The sequence below is a fragment of the Caloenas nicobarica genome, chromosome 2 (assembly GCF_036013445.1).
Source record: "Caloenas nicobarica isolate bCalNic1 chromosome 2, bCalNic1.hap1, whole genome shotgun sequence".
In the NCBI taxonomy this organism is placed as follows: Eukaryota; Metazoa; Chordata; class Aves; order Columbiformes; family Columbidae; genus Caloenas; species Caloenas nicobarica.
Window position 1 is genome coordinate 100,219,358 of NC_088246.1, and position 18,963 is coordinate 100,238,320.

Here is an 18,963-nt window from a genome sequence, read left to right on the forward strand (position 1 = left end):
AAATTGCATAAGTTTACCCCAAGACTGATTGCAATTGAACCACAGTGGTCGTCTCCGCCATTTTTGGTACGGAACATTTTCTGTAAACAATTAGACTCAGCTTAGGAGTAGTATAGCAATTGGAGCTTCCTTTCACACGAGTGCTTTTAATCGGATGGTTTTATTTTATAATGGAAAACTGGTGAATAGAAATAATTTTGGTGGAAAAAAACATTAAGATAAATGTGCATGAAAGAGAAAAAAAAAATTTATAGAATGAGAAGCAGTGCCAAATGCAGTTCCTATATGCAGCTGAATAGGTTTATTCTAATAAGTGGAAGAGTCATTTACACCCAAAATAAGTAGAACAATATTCCAAACCTTCATCAGATTCCTCTGTTTTTTTCCCTCTATGTGGGCTCATGGAAGAGCTGGGGGTTTTTGTGGGGTTTGTTTGTTTGTTTGTTTGGGGGGGTTGCTTGGTTTGTTTGTTTGGTGGTGGTGTTGTTGGAGTTTTTTGTTTGGTTGGTTGTGGGGGTTTTGTTTGTTTTGTTTTGGTTGGTCGGTTGGTTTTGGTTTTTTAACTATGTTATTGTTTCTACAGTTGCAACATGTAAGGAGTTGCTGTCATCACATGACACACCTATCCCTAAAAAGTTTTGGGCTTTAGGTAGACTGTGTTAACTTGGTTTCTGAGAGGACTTTTGTCTTAGGTTGTGAAGGAAATACATGCCATGGCTGGAATTGGACCTGGAACACTGGCACCTTAACATTACAGCCACCTAGTCCTTCCCTCTACTTTTCAGCCATGTCAGGTTTGCTTAAATATTTGTTAATTAAATCTCAAATATCATTACATGTAAAAAAAATAATGAATGCTAAATAACAAATCTCTTAAAATCAAGTAAAATTATAAGAAATTTTGTACCGGAAATGGGACGTTCTGGATGGAGAGAAGTGGAGACCATCCTTTCTGCACCTGTGCAAATAGCCCACTATGACTTATCAGTTTATGCTACCAGAATCCATTAAATACTTTTAAAGGATCTTAGACTTCCTATATTAGACTTTTTACTCAATGACTGTGTTTTACCTTCCTGAAAAATGAAGTTTTATATTGCAAAGATGTTTTCAGCTGTATTGGTACAAAACTACAAATTAATGAAGTTACACGAGGTGACACTAGTTAATATATGAAAGTATTTACTTAATAACCTTTATTATCTTGAGAATTTTATCATTCCTACAATACAAACTATTCTAAATAGAAATGAACAGGTACTTCAATGGACTGTCACTAGGTATTTGCCTTATTGGTTTTTAGAAAACATTTCATTTTATGGCTTCAAGTTGCTACTCAATATGAAATTTCATAGTCTATTAATTAAAAATAATCCTCAAATTCTATATAGTGTCTCTTCTCCAACAGGCCCATCAACAACTGCAAATTGCAATTGCTTATTCACAGCTGGATGTTAAAAATGGTTTAAGATCAGTTAAAAAGACACTGATCAGTATAACGGCAATAAACTTTCAGACATCTGGATGCTGACCAATGAGATGCGCCACTCTACATGATACTGGAAATGTCAAGGCTATTAGGGGATCTTATTCAATATTCTGGAATTGAGTAAATAACACATTTTGCTCTGTAAACTTTAAAGGACGGCTGTTGCACAGAATTATCTTGGATTGCTTTATTTGGATATCCCATTCCAAAGCACAAGCATGAATCATAGAAGACAACAGTTTTCTTAAAGCAAAACAAATTAGCTATCCATGATAAATGTTTACTAGGCATACATTTTCCCCTTTGATTTGCCCAGACAGATAAAATTCTTTTTAAGAGTTGATTGAAAAACTGAAAAATGTGGCATTCTTTACTTATGTCTTTATAGAACAACATTTCCATTTTCAGTAGATGTAGTTTACAGACAAAGCATTTTGTATCTATGGAAGCATAGATAGTAGAAATTTTCGCAAACAATACCTAAAGTGACAAATAAACAAAGGTAGTGCTGCAAGAAAAAGCACATTAATGTTTTTCAAATTAGCTGTGCCATGACAGAGCAGACTGACATTTCAATACGAGAAGAACAAAGTTCCAAAATTATTTAAGTACTGTGGATCCTATTCATCTGTGGATGCTTCATTTTCCACCTGCATATGACAGTAAAAACTGACATTTAGGTATATCACTTTTGCCTCTCATCCTGGATATTTTCATCAGAAAAATTTTCCAAAAGGTGAAAAATATTGGTGCATTCAGTTCATTGAAGAGGGTATTAAGTAAGGGAGAGAACAGAATGAGTCAATCTCTTTACCTTCATCCAAAATGTTACTGGACACCTATCTTAATTGTACAACATAGCTTTGTGAAAAGACGAGTGGATTTCTCTCTCCTTGTGAGAAAATATATAGAATTTTAAATAATAATAGAATATAGCCCCATTTCAGTGCAGTGAAGAGTGGAACTAAATTATGTAGGATGTCTTGAATTATGTGAAGATTTTTGTTAACTTTAGTGTACAAACCTCTCACAATTCTCTTATTTTCACCCATTTATATATCTAGTCCTTTGTTATTGGAAAAAATAAACAATAACATTCAAGATATACTCCTCCTGCTATCAAGGTGCTAACTGACAAATTTTGCAAGATCTGTTACCATCTTTGATCTTGATAGGGCTCAAAGGAAACAAATTAAAAATGCATTAATTTTAGCTGGATCTGAAACAGAGGGGTGCAAGGGAATCAATTTTTGTCAAATGGAAATTAGAAAATCTGTAGGGAGAAATAAATTATTTTTGAGTTTTAAAGAGGTTAGCGGAGATAATGGAAAGTAGAATAGAATTAGTATTAAAAACAACTGGAACACTTATAATTGAGGTGCAAATCCAGTTCTGATACGTCTCCTTTCTATTGTTTTGGGCAGTAGGATATCTTCTGCTTTGTGAGAGGTGAGGACGGCTTTTATGTTTCCCTGGCCAGCAGAGGAGGAATGGCAGTGGATGAGAGGAGGGAGAGAAGAATGTGGCAGGAGAGCAGGTGGTGTCCCAGGGAAGCTTTAGTTAGCTGAACCATTTGAAGAAGCGAGCCTTTCTGGCAAAATTTAGAAGGTTGTGAAGCTGTCCTTTTTAATGGGAGCTGCATTGTCTTAGATTTTAGGGGACATCAAAGCAGTCCTGCATAGTGACTGCTCCTGCACCACTCCAGTGTGCCAAAATAAGGACCATTCACTTTTGACAAGTACCAGAATAGTAACAAATTTAAAGCAGTGTTTTTTAAAGCCTCCATAAACCTTATATATTCTGCTCCTACAAAGACAAGTATTTGACTGTCTGTGGGTGAATACCAATAAAGCATGATGATTTGGGTCACAATGTTGCTTTTTGTAGTTCATATTTGAAAGTACGATACTTCTTGGTTGACATTGCTAGGATAGACTTGTCTTACCCATAACAGTACATTCTGGCTCTGTCCATTTGTACTTAATCCTATAACTGGGAGGGATGTTTTATGTTTAACTTTCACTGAAAATATTGTCAGGGTACTCAGTTATTACTACCACTGTAGGCTTCCGGTGGCATATGTCTTTATGTTGACAATGTTGTTACAAGGTAAATACAGAATATAATTGCAGAAGGAATGTATAACAGCATCTTTTCTTAAGACTTCCGCTGCTATCATTTTGCCAACATCATTCTACTCATTGATGATATTTCATAAGCTTTTCTCTGTTCTACGTTTACTGTGTGGCTGTGGAGTTTTCACAGATGACAAAGGGTTAATGAGGTTAAGAAGTATTGAGAAAAGATAACAGTAATATCACAAGGTTAGAAACCTACAACCAACCACAACAGAGAAAAATGACTTACCAGACTTAGAAGACTTAGCTATGCCTCTTAGGCTGCAGTCTGGCAAACATTTTCTTATATTCAGCCTACTAAATCCTTAAAAGACTTCTGAAAATATGTGAGGCTGAGAGGTAGGGAGCAGGGGAGAGGCTGAGAGTGAGAAACTGGGTTAGTTTCTAAGGGCTTCAGAGGGAATGGGAGCCTCTCCAGACAAAAATAATAGGGAAAAGCTTGGGATTATAAACTGGGAGAAGGAGTTGAGGAGGGAGGCTGAATTTGGATAAGAATTCCCTGGGAGTTAAAATAAGATTGAGAGCCAGCAAATAGTTGAATAGGGCAGGGAGGGATGTAAGAAGTGGTGAAGAAAGCTGAATGTGGGAGAATATAGAGTCCAAGTTTGAGATTCAAGTGGCAAACTCCAGTTGAGTTACTAGATCTGGTTTAAAATAAGATTAAGATTGAAATGTAGAGGTAGTCTGGCAGGCCTGAAAGGTGGGGACATGGACTGGGAAAGGAACATTGGAGTGGAAAAGGAGTAAAAGGCAAGAAAAAGTTGAAATTAGGAGTGGTTGGAATGGTGGCGCGGAAGCATGGACAGCGCATAAAAACCAAACACAGGATTTTAGAGTTTCACTGTTCTTTTTTCTATTACTATGTATCTGTAAAACCTACAGGTAAAATATGTGCTTTGTCTAACTGTTATGCTGTTGTACAACTCATGATAGCTTCTAGTTACTCTTTTAGCTCAAGCTGATGAGGTATGAAAAGATCTAAATGTTCCTTTTACTGATATGTGCAGCTCTCTCTAAAATTGAATTATCTGTCTTTCCATTTTCTTTGAAAAGAATGGGCTCATGAAAATGTTAAAAGGCTTACATTGCGGCTAAAAAGTCAATCATTGAAAACCTACAGCTTGCTGGAGTGTCTACAATGTAGATTTGTTCCCCCATGTGCATTATTAGGACGCCAGTGTCATGGCAGACACAGTGAGTCTGCTCTGGGCATGCAATAGCACTGTGTAATAAAAGACCCAGTTTTCTGTTCCAGTCTTTTTCACTTAAACCAGAAAAAAATACATGACAAAAAAGGCAGTAGGAGTTTAGAGAAAGGTAGTCTCATGTATAAGACAGTTAAGTGCTAACATGAAGAAAAATAATTAATTGCCAGAATTATTTGTTATGCTTTAGAAAACTCTTTGAGCACAGTTTTCAGAAAAAAAGATAGCACTTGTTTTTAAGAAACAAATTTATTCCCTGAGTGAAGCAGAGCATGAATTCCCAAACTTTTTAGCTTGTTGCCTTGCCACTCCATTTTTTAACCCAAATTTGGCCACCCTACCTCCCTAATTCATATACTTAATGGTCTATAAACTGTGGCACACTGAAGACGGGGAAGAGTAAGAGACCATCCATGCTCTTTCTGGGGAGTGGGGCAGTGGGTTGCTCTGAGCAGCGCCTGGTCCCAGCCCCTCCAGTTGAGGTGGGCAGCAGCTGGCTGTGTGTCCTGGTGGGGAAAACAAAACAAAAAACAAAAACAAACAAACAAACAAAAAACAAAACAAAACAAAGAAAAAAACCCCAACACCACACAGAGAGAAGAAACCAGCTGGACTCCACATGCTTATGAGCTGGTGTGCTGCCGCCTTCTCCTCGCACAGCTAGTCTCTGTTCATTGCTATCCTCATGCCTCATTTGAAAATCTCTGCAAGAAAGTTTATAGGATGAGTGTAATCTCAACTTTTCTGTAGGTTTTTCAAGTCACTTATGGAATTTAGAATCTACTGTAATCTACAGTCTTTCTCACAGAAGTGCTAAAGAGGTTTTAAAAAATATACTCGTGATCCTAATAGTTTAAAAATGGATGAAGCAAAGTCTTCCGTATGATATTGGCAAACGTTTTGGATCAGAACTTCACAGGCCACATCTTATTTACTCACTTAAATGCATTTATAGATGTAGTTCTTTCTGTATTAGCATAAATGTAGATCGTATTACCTAATTATTTATTTCTGTAACTGCTACTATAAAATGTTTTCCCAGGTTAGGGTTCAGACTGTAAATATTTATCCATTTCCAAGACATTTTTTTCAATCTAGCGAGTGCTTTTTGTGTGCATAACAAAAAACTATATGCTGGATTCCCCATATTTCACTTAGTATATATGAGAGATCGTAAGTCTGAAAAGATTTGTCAGGATCCAAAAATTTGCTTTGGGTAACCATACCAACAGCACAACAATCTATTAGGGGCCATCTGCTGAAAATGAGCCAGCATATGGATACCTAAAGAAACGTTCAGCTTTATTGTTCAGTCTTTGACGGTAAGAAAGAAGACAGCAGTGTGAAATTTGCTTATGTTTGGGATTTATTTTATTTTCATTATGAATATTTATCACAGGACCAAGTAATCCATGATACTTACAGTGCAGTGTAAATTATTCAGGTATAGCTTCATGGGTTATTAATACACAGATATAGTACTTCCTAAAGCAATATAAGTAGAAACCAAATTATTTTATTACTTTTTTCCCCAAATAGCTGTAACTATAAATTTTAAGTCCAAAGCTTCAAAAATAGTCAGTGTAATCCTAGAATCCATATTTAGATGTAAAATAAGCATCTTGGTGTTTTGTTAGAGCTGATCACCCAAAATGCCAGCCAGGGAACAATAGGAATCACATTTCTAAAATTTGCATTCATATAAATATGGATCGGGGAGCTAAATCTCAAGCTCCTGTCACAGAAAGAAGTTGAGCTAATGAACTGTACATCTAGGAGAAAAATCTGCTTTTGAAGTCATTTCTGTATGTAAATTTCTGGATGGTACAGTGTGATAAGGCTAAACCTCGGTAGCGACGGAAACAATGAGAACTCTGTGTGAAATGTAACTGCTCATAAACAGCCATAATTTCTATGTATTATGAGACTAATGGATGACAGAGAAATAAAGAACATGTCGCTATATAGTATGAGGCAATTTATTCCTGAATAGCTTGAAATTAGATTGTAAATGCAATCAAGTGCATTGATGTCTCCAGCTATTTGGTAACAATGTAGTGTGCTTTCCCACAGAATTGTTCATTAAAGAAAATATTAAATTCTAGATATTTTAGTGTTATCTCAAACAAAATCAGAACATTTCTTCCAGACCATTCAAATTCTTTGTGCGCATTTTGGGATCCCTTTTAGCACTACAGATGAAAATTCACATCCCTAGTAGAAATTTCTCCACTCTTATGGCCCATGCAATCATGGACTCAGCAGATGCTTTTCTCTCAAAGGTGAATGCGACCTGCTTTGTTGATGGGATAACCAGCTCAAGGCAGCATACCGAGCTTTACTTACAGTAGAGTGTAGAAGCTAACACAATGCTGAGGTCCATTCCTAAGACTGTTCTCCAAAACATTGTATAGCAAGAATGGTTGGTTCTAACGCTGTCAAGCTTGAGTTCTTCAGTGCTATTTTAGTTTTTAAGACTACAGTGTTTTTCATTTCTGTCCTTTCAAGAGAGTTTTGTGAAACTAGTCGTGTTATATCACTCTGTGTGCTCCCTGAGGCTGAATTAGCAATGTGAGTAAAACAATCATCTCTCCAATTCTCCAGCGCATTGTAGCCATGATTGAGGCTCAGGCTTTCAAAGATGAGGAATTTTATAATTTCTTTAAGCTGTTGCTGATTCCTGCCCCTTCTCTAACCCCTGTAAAATTTCTATCTTCTGCTCCCCCTAGGGAGCATTCCCCCAGGATGTTCCACCTGTCTTTTATATGACTTGGAAAAGGGGGAAGGTGTTTCTAAATGGATAGCTTCTCCTGGCAACAAGACGTAGAGTCAACACATCCACATTTGCAGTGTAGTTACTGAGAGGGTGAGTCTGCCCAAAGATGCTCTACGATTATTCTGAGCATGAGTCAGCAAAGAGGACATGTTCCAAAATGTGTTCTTCAGCAGGCTAGTGACTGTAGCTATTTAATTCTCAAACCTAAACTTTCTGGTTGTATGCAATTGCCCATTATTATGAATAGCACCACGCACTCCATTATCCTGGAAAGCAGCAAAAATCAAGTTCTCAGACTGCACAGGTCACAGTAGATCCTTACAATAGACAAATTTATTTTTTTAATTTATAAGTAGATATACAAATCTTTTATCAAAGTACCTCTAAGAGGGTAAAATGTCTTAAGCTTAGCTTTTTACTGGAACTGACTTACTGGTCAAAAGAGCTTGCTGCTACAAAATATGCTTTTTTAAATGTTGGCATTCACTCATTAAAACTAATGTAATTGCAGTATGAAAAGTGTTCCCAATACTAATCATAAAACCTATTATAGGAAATGCTCATAATAGCTGTTGAAAAAACATTGTGGAGTTATTGGGAACAAGTGCATAATGTGTTTTCAATAGTCCTTTTTTCACATTCCATTACACAATAGAAATTAAGAATGTGTTACAGAATAGTCCTCTAAAATATTAATGACTTTAATGAATCAAAGATAGATATCACCCTTGGCCCACGTATGACAAAGTTCACCTATGTACATCTGACTCTGCATCGTCATCCTCATGGCACCATCCTACCTGTGCTACCCCACTAAATGTAGACGATCAACCCTAAGTTGTTTCCCAGTTAATCATACTGGGAGAAATAAAAGGGTAGTCTATGCAATCGAGAGAATATACTGAAGGCAAGTTTAGGAGTAGTTGTATGGTCCTTTTTTCCAGCTATGCAGACTTTATCATTTTATCCCCACATTTTTTTTTCTTTCCCCTCCAGTTCAGAGGGAGGACTCCTATCAGCATCATTTCTGTATGTACCAGTGAGAGGAACATTGAGTTTCAGATTTCTGACGGCTTCAATAATTGCTGTCAGTGTTATTCATTTAAGGTAATAAGGTCTAGGAAGCTTCACAGAGGGATCCTTTAAAGAGAGTTTCTTTCTACAGATTCTGTCCCAGGATTCTGGGGAAGGGACAACTGAAAAAAAAATGATACCGAATAGCATTAAGTGTTTTTCCAGATAATGCCAGAAGGCAAGGGACAGATCTGTCAGCTAGACTAGAAGGGATCGATCTACATAAGAGAAACAAAGAGAATTGCCATCTTAAACAGAAAAAAATCAAAATTTTCAAGGAAAAAATGAAACATATATTTATCTCAGAATCTATAAATGGGTACAAAAATACTCCCAGCCTTTCTATGCTCCTAGGAATTCAATGAACTAAAACCAAAACAAAACACAAACAAACCAAACCCAAACCCAAACCCAAACCAAACCAACCAACCAACAACAACAAAAAACAAACAACACCAAGATTTAGCTAATAGATCTTCCTTATCTTCCTTTAATTTAAAAGGTATTTTATTTTGACAAAGGAAGGTTAAGTTCCTGCTAAAAAAGAAAGTAACTCTCAAGAAAACACAGGAGGAAGCGAACTATTCAATTCATGCTGGAAGGCTGTTTGTGGAACTCAGAGAGTACAAAGCTGATGTTGCACTCTGGAGAAGGGGTTAAGTCATACATAAGACCCCTTGTGCTTGGTTAAGAACAGAGTTCAGCTTTAAGGTCCATATCATATACATTTTCAGAGTGGGTTTCTAATAAGGTAAGAAATAACAAAAAGTTTGCCTTAGCCCTAACTACAAAAAGCAAACCTAATGTTTAATTACTGTTGTTTGGCAAATTGCCAGGTGATCCCATAAACTGGTTGAGGATAGGGTTCTGCAGGGCACAATGGATGTGCATTAGAAGCAAATGAAAAAAAAAAAAAAAAGTGTGTGAAACGGTAACGAAATGGACAGTTGAAGTTGTTGTGGCAGGTAGTACAGCCTGTGATAGTTCCAGAAAATCCTCAAGAGTTTCATGAGAAGAAACTTCATCCCAGAGCTTTAGAAAGATTTTATATCTCCTATGATCAGACCACAAGGTCCATGGAAGATAAGGACCTTGATATTGAAGTTGTCTTCATGGTCACATGTTTTGAGAAAAAAAATTTATTTACTCACACAGTGATGCTGAGAAGAAAATGCCCTACCGGTTTCTGTTCTGAGTGGATTTGTTTTGAGGACAGACAGTTTCATATCCAGATATATAGTCCAGACTGGTAGCAATGGCATTTATAACAGTGGGCAGATCTGCCAGGATGAGACGGATTCACCTATCCAGTCGCAGATGGTAGAAAATATTACTCACAGATGCTGCTGTATGAGAGCTTGGCTTTAGCGAGGAGTCAGGAACACTCACAGAAATGGATTTTATTAGCTACTGTGCATATCTCCCAAGGCTGATTTACTGTGTGCTAGAAGGAGGATGTAAACGGGAAAAAATAAAAGTCTTTCTCTGGAAGAATTATATATTTGATTTTAAGGATCCTCAGTTGCTCATGACTTTCTTTTGTCAGACCGAGAAATTGTTGGATTCACAAGATCTGAGTCAAGACTCCTTCAGTGCATCTGGTGTTTCCCAGGGAGTGAACGTACTGAACTCGAGGAGTGCGGGTGGGTGGGAGTGATGGCTGGAGAGAGGGAAAGCTGGGCTTCCCAGGGCGGGAGGGGGGCAGATCAGCAGGCCTTTTGGAGTTGCTGCTGGTGGTACAAGAGCAGCGTTTCTCAGAGTAGATTTATGTTAGGACAAACTGCTAATACCTGACAGAAAACTCATTGGATCTCAGCATCTCATTTGGAAAGGCTTGTGCTTTGGTGAAGAGTTCTGCTTCAGAGCTGCGTTGCTGCCGTGTTGCCAAGGACAGACCCCAGCAGGGTCGCGATGGGTGTGCGAGGCAGCTTCAGGAGCCCTGGTTTAACCCGCTCACCCTGCACGCAGCGTCAGTAGCTCTGTGTTTTACAGAGCTCATTGCAGCAGTGCAATCCCTTCCTCGGGTCATGTTACGGGCTTTCTCTTGCTTGCCTTCCCCCTGGCTGTCTGGCAGGAGTAAGGGATGAATAATACCTGCTGCCAGTGACAGCTGCTGTTTTGCACCTCTCCCCTTCTGTGCAGAAGAGGGCCATTCGCAATGTAACGCAGGAAAAAACGCGCCAAGAGGCGTCTAAGGAAGAGCTCCACTGTCCACTGGATTTCTGCTTTTATTTGTTCTAGTAATTGCCTGCCCAAAAGAAGAGGTTACCCAACTTATATGTGAACTAAAATATGGATGTTGACCTGCAGTAGTGCAAGGTCAGGTGCAAGGAAGGGCAGTTAGCAACATGATCCTGCATATGAAGTGTTAAAATGAGCTTGCTTTTGACCCTGTCAGTGAGTGGTTTATCAGTATTACTGCTTTTAATAATATCCTTTCACTCTTTTGCTTTTGACGTCGCTGTAGCAGCTTCATTAATATTTGCCAGGTGTTGCATCTAATGCAACCCTCCTTTCAATATCAATATAATCGGTATAAATTTAGAATACAGTGGCTAATTGTCTCCTGTTTTATCTGTCCCAGGTAAAATAGTCACTATTTTCATTAGAAAGGTAGGGCATCATGACTGATGGTTTTGGTGTTTTTTACAAGGAAATGTTATGGTTAGGTAGAGCAAACATTTCCAGCAGATTCTTTTCACATAGCTTTAAGTTTCTCAAATGCATATTTTTAGCTTAAGTTAATTGTCTTCACACCCTCATGGGGGTATAGGGCAGGAGGGAAGGACACATTTTAGAACATTAACTTCTCTGATACTAAATTGTAACCAAGATAGGTGGGATGATTTGTCCTTTGAAGGTTTCTGTCTCTGCCCACTGGCTGCTGAGAGAGGCTAGACTCATAATGCTTAAACAGCTAACTTCAATAAAGTATATCTCATCAATTAAAAAGAAAGATCAACCAAAATATGCTAGTAAAAGAAATGCCTAGTCACTTAAGAGGGAGAAAAATTAATTTGACTTGAGGTGTCTAAATTTCTTGTCTTTGGACTTGATTCCCCGTGTTTTTCTCTCCTATGTCTCTACTCATGCTAGGAGCTGCACTTGGTGTGTTTCACCCAAGTCATGTTTAGAGGCATTCAAAAAGAGATTAGAAATGCATGGGTTTTTTCTACAAAGAGCAACCTCAGTAATTAACAGTCCTTTTTCAGCTTTGACTGTAACTCAGTAAATGACTAAAAGGTTAGGCATAGTTCTGTTTTCCTAAAGAAGACAAGGGACCAAGCTGTCTCTGAGAATCTCTGCTTATTATCTGCTTTCCTTTTGGCTTAACGAGGAAACACATTGCAACAGTTCCCCCTGCACCTCCCACCAAGACACCTTTTCATCATTTTCATAATTTTCTGGTCCTTTATGATGATGAGAGTTGCACAGATTTAAATAACTAGTCTCAGGAAATGAAAATAATGCATCAAGTCCTTTAAGTCATTCTGATTTCTAGCCTTAGTTCTATACTTAGTTTACTCCAAATGATTTATAATATAAAATAAATTGGCAGGCTAACTTAGAGTGGTGCACAATATTGCAGAAATGTCTCTCAAAATAAAGAATGTTTCACAAAATAATATGAAAAAAAAACACTTTCTGAAGTTCCTCTTACATTATTTCAAATTGTATTCATTTTTATCATTTCTTTAAGCTTAATAGGAATTCAATGCAAATACAATTTATTCTAGGCAGGAGTACCAGCCTTGCCTGTATTAAGATTAGCTGACACTTCTGGCTTTGTAATGCATTTTCAAAATCCTAACAAGTTTATCAAATTGAAATGAAATAATCACGACTTTATTAAGCTGCTCAGGCTTAATATTTTTGAATATTTCATTTGGATTAAACCAGCTGTTTCTGAGAATCAAAGCTAGGGAAAAATCTGTGGTTTTGTCCATGTTAAAACAATTTGGTAATTTCTTTTGAATACTGGGCGAGCGTTCGTTCGTAATAGAGGTATATATGAATTTAAAAACCATGAACATAGGCACAAGAGGACTGACATAAAGTTAATTGAAGCCTGATCCTTGAACATGTTTACAACTTTGCAACTGAAATAATGTATTTGCAGTGTATTTATTTCTGTGTTGCTATCTGTGTAACAGTAGAAATAATATAGAGATTGCATGCGGCTATATGAGACTGTAATACATGGTTTGGACTGTTCTTTTCATTAGCAAATCTAACTTTTTTTTGAACCTAAAATTCATACAAAATTAAAAACATGTTTTAAGTTGCATGTGCATAAAAGCCTCTAACTTCAGTAATATAGAAAAAATACATTGTCCCTTTCTGCTCCCTGAGTAACAGAGGCAAATGTTAAACAAACACACACAAAACCCCTCAAAAATTAACTTATCTTTTAATACCTTGCAACTGTGTTTTCCACATCCAAGAAGGTTATGAAAAAGTGAACACTGTAAATCTTAACAAAAACTAAATTCCTTCTTAACTCCTGCTGCTCTGCAAGATGCAACGGACGTTTTTCCACATTTGCATACAGCAACACAATTGTGGCACTCCAGAATATATTTTTTTCATTTTCGAGGAGTTAACATTAGACCTGGATTTCAATATTAATATTTAAGAGTCCTCACAGTTTCCTTTTAGAAGTCAGAATGCGCTTTAGATACTTCTGATAAACATGAAACAAACTAAAATAATTTTGTGTCTTCTTGCTTTCACCTTTTGATATTTCTGAAACTTTTCTTTGTTCTTTGTTAAAAAACCTTTTTGTTAGCAACCTATGTTTTTCTCCCTATATAGGAATAAAGCTGTACAGGGTTCTATCTATGGCTCATGGGAATCTCCTCCCTTTTTTTTTGTTTTTTTTGTCTCTCCAGATCATTAAAGACCAGAAGCTACTGGTGATAGTTGGAGGGATGCTACTGATTGATCTTTGCATCTTGATTTGCTGGCAGGTTGTGGATCCTTTGAGAAGGACAGTGGAAAAGTATAACATGGAGGTATGTCCTCAAGCCCAAGTAGTACTTCTGGCTGCATATCAGTATCTACAGCTTTCTGTAAGACCAAGCTAAAGATGCACTAGGTTATATGAAAGCAGATCAAGCTGTGTATTTGGGAGGAAGAAAGTTTCTGTTTTTTAAAAGCACATAGGAACGAAATTACTGCAACCAAAAGAAATTGTATCTGTAGTTGAAGGTGCCATGTTTGTGTCACTTGTGAGAGATTTTAGATGAAAGTGTTGTAAACACAGGAGAGTCCTCTGCTAAGACTCTCTAGCAGTCTGTTGCAATAAATAATAGATTATCAAAACCCATTAGCAGATTTCAGCAAGAGCTTATTCAAGATAAGTTCAGGAGAGGTCACTGCTTAGACCGCATTCTTCGTGGAGATGTTCAGAAATAATGTTACCTACTGCTATATTTGTTTTCAGTAATAGCATGTGCATACACACATACTGATGGTTCCTATTTTAATGTCATTCCCAGAAAGGTCATGCCAGACATTTTTACAGGGTGGAGGTAATAGCTTAATGTCTCTTGTAGAAATTTTCCAGCATTCTGGTAGGTTTCTGGACAAACTGACAGCAAGAAACATGGCAGTAACAATGCAGAACTAGAAAAAAAATCTATCTGTATGCAGATTAGCAGTGTTTGAGAGTTTGTTACCTCAAACCTGGCAACTGGTGATATCTGAGAACTAGATAATATGAGGACAATCTAGAATTGTTGTTCTATTCTCCAATGCTTGGCAATCAGTATGAAACAGAATGGTAGTTTTCTGATGTTAACATTTGCAAGAAAACAAGATTTTTTTTCCATTGGTTTTACCTTGTTCTTACTTTGCAGTATAGCTCTGGAATTTTATTAGGAGAAGATTTTACTATTTGAATGTAATTTGTAGGAGATATCTTAGAATGATGCCTCCTAAACTGCACAGGGTGCCTTTCATGAAATCACTTCAGAGTCTGAAAAGATACCTCTTGGTCATTCTCTAGAGTTTGAACCTTTTTTTTTTTTTAAAGAGACTCTGCAGTTATTACAATTGTCAATAAAAAATGAAAAATGTAACTGAAATTTGTCTTGTGGAGACACTTCTGCTGTATGTTTGTAGAGCTTGAAACAATAGCAGCTTGTCAATAGCCTTGTTTACTTCATTTCATTCCAACTGCACTGCAACTGATATTTCACTTATCAGTGTTCTTAACTGTTTCATTGCTCATATAAAACCAAATATAATGTGATGAGTAATAACAAAATCCAACTGAAATAATGCTCATTTCAGTGCTGTGGGTGAATGAGTTAGAAGGATTTTTACTTTTTTGCCTTATCAGAGAGAAGCCATAACTAAAGATCCTGATATCTCATCTTCGCAGAATCACTCAAGTTAGATTTCTGTAGACAGCAGCAGTAACTGTGAAGTTATCAAACCATAAACACCAGGTGTTTGAAAAATAATGTTTATTCAAGTTTTAAATTATTGCAGTTTCCATATGAACCTATCAGTGAATATTCTTTGGTTGTGTAATGTATACCACTAAAAACTTAGTGTGCCTGTTCCATGCTGAGTGTTGTGTAGACCATGGGGCTGCACACCAGTTGCCTGAACTTTGTATCAGAACTGGGATTCCCTGGGAACTATGTAAGCCCATGCAAACTCACATTCACTGAATGCACACATGTGAATGTGTAATATTTTGAACACTCATAGAATTGACTTAAATTTGCTGTTAGAGCTCTTTGCTAATACTATAAGTTATGCAGAATGTTTTCTTAAGCTAATGGATTTGGGGAGGGAAGGAAATGAAAGTATTATGCAAGGAAATTGGTCATTAAAATACTGTACATATGTTTTTGTCTTATATAAGCAGTGAGGTGAACTGCAATTTGCTTTCCTGAAGCAGACCTCTTCAGGTCTCAAAAACTCCTTTGTAAAAGCAAATGACAGTTGTGTTTGTTGTTTTTAAAAATTATTTTAGTTTGCCTTTTTTTTAAAAAAAATAGGGTTTTTAAATGCATTCTGTAGTGGTGAATTCTTTAGTTGAGCTTGCCTCAGCAGGTATTGTCTTTTGTGTGTTAAAAAAGTACTTACCACAAAGTAAACACTACTGGAAGCAAGTTTCTCTTTTATTTCAAGAATATTGTGTCACGTATATTCCTTGACCCACTTGCTTCTATGAAATCATTTTAAAGAGATATTTCATCTCAGTTAAAATTGATCCAAGTGAGAGAGACTAGGCTCCAAATTTATGAATACAATCAGTCATTCTAGCTAATGAACCATTTGAGTGCTGTTTTAACAATGAATACTCATCAGCTTCCTATGTGAAAGTTCTGCATTTGGCCACTATCGAGTGGTCCTCTGTTAACTATGTTTCATAAACATGTCAATCAAAGTAACCAAGATGAGGAGCCTAAAAACTGACAGTGTCCTTTGCTGTTTGGCATTATTCACAAAATAGTTCATTTGAACACCAACACCAGCAAATTACCAAGGCCCTTTTAAAAATCCAGATTCCTTTCCTGGAATTGTTTGTAAAGTCAAGCTATCCATGCCTTAAAAGCTGAGGACAGGCAGTCCACGTCTAAAAACACAAAGGGATGTGAAGATGCTTATGGTGACTCTCTGCCTCTGACAGAAGGAAGAAGTCAGGTGGGTTGTTTGGTCTGTCGAGTTTTCAGACTCGTCTCTGGCATCCTGACCCTAGATATCAGGTTTCCTTGTGAAAAGCACATCTATGGCTCCTATAAGACATCATGGTAAAAGTTTTAATGACTTGGGCCCTAAAATATCCAGATCCTCCAACCATCAATAGGGCAGGTTTTTGGTATATGACATATAGGCAACAAAATTATTGGAGAAAAGCAAATAGATTACAGATAAAGTCAGGAACCACTTTAAAATTTCCTTTGCTGTATGCTGATCTCTGAGAGAAAACTAAGGTTCCTCCTACGTACACTTTATACAGATACTGTAGGCTTGATTCTCACATAACGCAAAAGCTTTTTCTGACATAAAATGCTTCTCAAATTCATGCAGCAGTGTAAAAAATGTAAATTAATCCATAAAGTTACCTCTATTCACCTGTTTTGCATGTTGTATCGGGTGTAGTGTTTCTCCTTTTGCTGATGCTTCAGACCAGTGAAGAGACCAGTCATGTTTTTTTCTCACTAGCTTCTTCCTAGGCTGAATTTGGAATTCGTTTTTTTCATTGTAATTCACGGTTTTTTGTCATAATCAAAATGCTCTGCGGATATGATCTGATCTCGACAAGGTTTGTGCCAGACTAAGTTACTCCAGGTCGTGTGAACCAGAGCACATCCTCCCTCACCGTCCCACTAACCGGGTTCTTGGGCTTGACAGGCCATGAGGAATTACAGTGCTTCTGCCTATGCAGCTGTGGAAGAGCTTTTGCCCCAGTGGCAGCACTCTACCACTTTTTCCAACCATCTGGATTTTGTCCTGGTTTCTTAAGAAGGCAATGCTGATGTGTGAGAGTGCCGTGTGTGATTTTTACTACTGCCTAATATAATAAACTTTGCCAGATTCAGTCCAACCTGACCGAGCAGATACAGCTCTCAAGGACATAGCACTGCTACAGATTTGATGGAAACAGCTGGCTGTGTGGAGGAGAAGCTCTGGTAGTTCGCCTCTTCCTAAGAAGAAGGTGTCAGAGTGAGTTTACCCCTCTGCCTAAAACCAAACATTATAAATGACCTGCTATAGGGGAGTTCTATGCTTAATTAGACACAAAGAATCCAGCCACAAGACGAAAATACATAAGTAAACAGCTTGCTCTAATTTCAGTTGCTCACCAATACACCTGCACTGGAAGGAAACCAATCTCAAACAGCAAAATCCTTTTACAAAGTGGAATCTGTTCTCCATGTGCAATAGCCATGTCATAATTCAATTACGTACCTATTACAGTTCAGTAAGTCTGTTTGTAGATATACATTCAAACTCACCTTTCCCTCCTAATACAATGGTGTAATGATTCTTTTAGCTTGAAATCCTCTGACTGGCTTGTCTTCTCCCAACACAAATATCTGTGATGCAGATTGCATCACTGGGGCTTTGGAAGGTAACCAATAATAATGTTTAATAAATATATTTATGAAATGTATTACTTGTAGACTAGGGGAAATGGACTAGTTTTTATAGTTCCCAAGGTGCGTTAGACTCAAGAAAAGTAATACTTAGCATACTGGATGCCAATATCTCTTCTAGAATTTTAAAACCTGCTTATCCAGGGCAGCAACCTTTGCATTCCTTGATATCTTAGTATCAGTTATGTAGTTATCTTTGTGATGTTTCCTCTTGTGCAACCATATGATGTCATTATCAGTATTTAAAAATAGACTTCATTCTGGTATCTGGTATACCAGTATTTAAAGTTTTACACTGAATTGTCCTGGAATGGTAATAAACACAAAATGGAGGAAAAAGAGGGGAAAAAAAAAAAAAAAAAGGTGCTATTTTAGAAGATACAGAAGAGAATACCAAAAACCAGACCAGTGAGACAGCATCCTATTTGAGCTTCTAGCACCCATATAGAAATAAAATGTGGAAACTAAAAATGCCCAACTTTATGTGAGGACATTGCTATAATAAAAACATCAATTTGCAGGAAAGATTGAGTAGGCCTGACAGTAGCATTGTAGTGCAGTCTGTTAAAGAAAACTTGGAGTGAAGTCAGATTAACAGATTAATCATTTCAATGAGTGAGGCAGAATACCTATGCATTCCAAGCGCTATTGGACACATACTACTAAGCAACAAGCCAGAAAGTCAGCTCTGACTGATACGTTGAGGGAGTCATAAACACTGCAAGAGCAAAAAAGGCCTGTGCAAATTGGGCAAATCTGCTGCTCAGACTAATTCACTTAGGAGCGGTGACTGCTTTGTAATTCAACAGAGAACCCACAAAGAGAGAATTAACCCTTGATTTCATTCTGAATAGCATACATCTGTTCAAAAGTGTTGATAGCTGAAGGACTTTTCTGTGGCTGCAAATACATCATTCTTATCTTTGATAGCTTTGAAGAAGCAACAACCAAAAAAGATCAGTAGAGTGGTACTCAACTTCAGAAAGGGGAACAACATGAAACTGAGGAAGCCTCTTAAAGAGACACTGAAGAGGACACTGTAGAGTGTTAAATCTTTGCAGGTGGTCTAGACAGTATTAAGAATATCGTATTGGAGACAGAGAGTAAATGCATGTCTCACATCAAGTAAGACTTGAAAAAGAAGAGACTCAGCATGACA

The 18,963-nt window shown here is 37.3% G+C and overlaps 1 protein-coding gene across 1 annotated transcript in view; it reads left to right on the forward strand.

The window, feature by feature from the left end:
* The window catches only part of GABBR2 (gamma-aminobutyric acid type B receptor subunit 2), a 495,928-nt gene that overhangs the window by 346,475 nt on the left and 130,490 nt on the right, over positions 1-18,963 (forward strand). Inside the window, exon 13 of the mRNA XM_065629246.1 lies at positions 13,575-13,697. Coding sequence (XP_065485318.1) covers positions 13,575-13,697 — 123 coding nt within the window. The remainder of the gene's footprint in view (positions 1-13,574; positions 13,698-18,963) is intronic.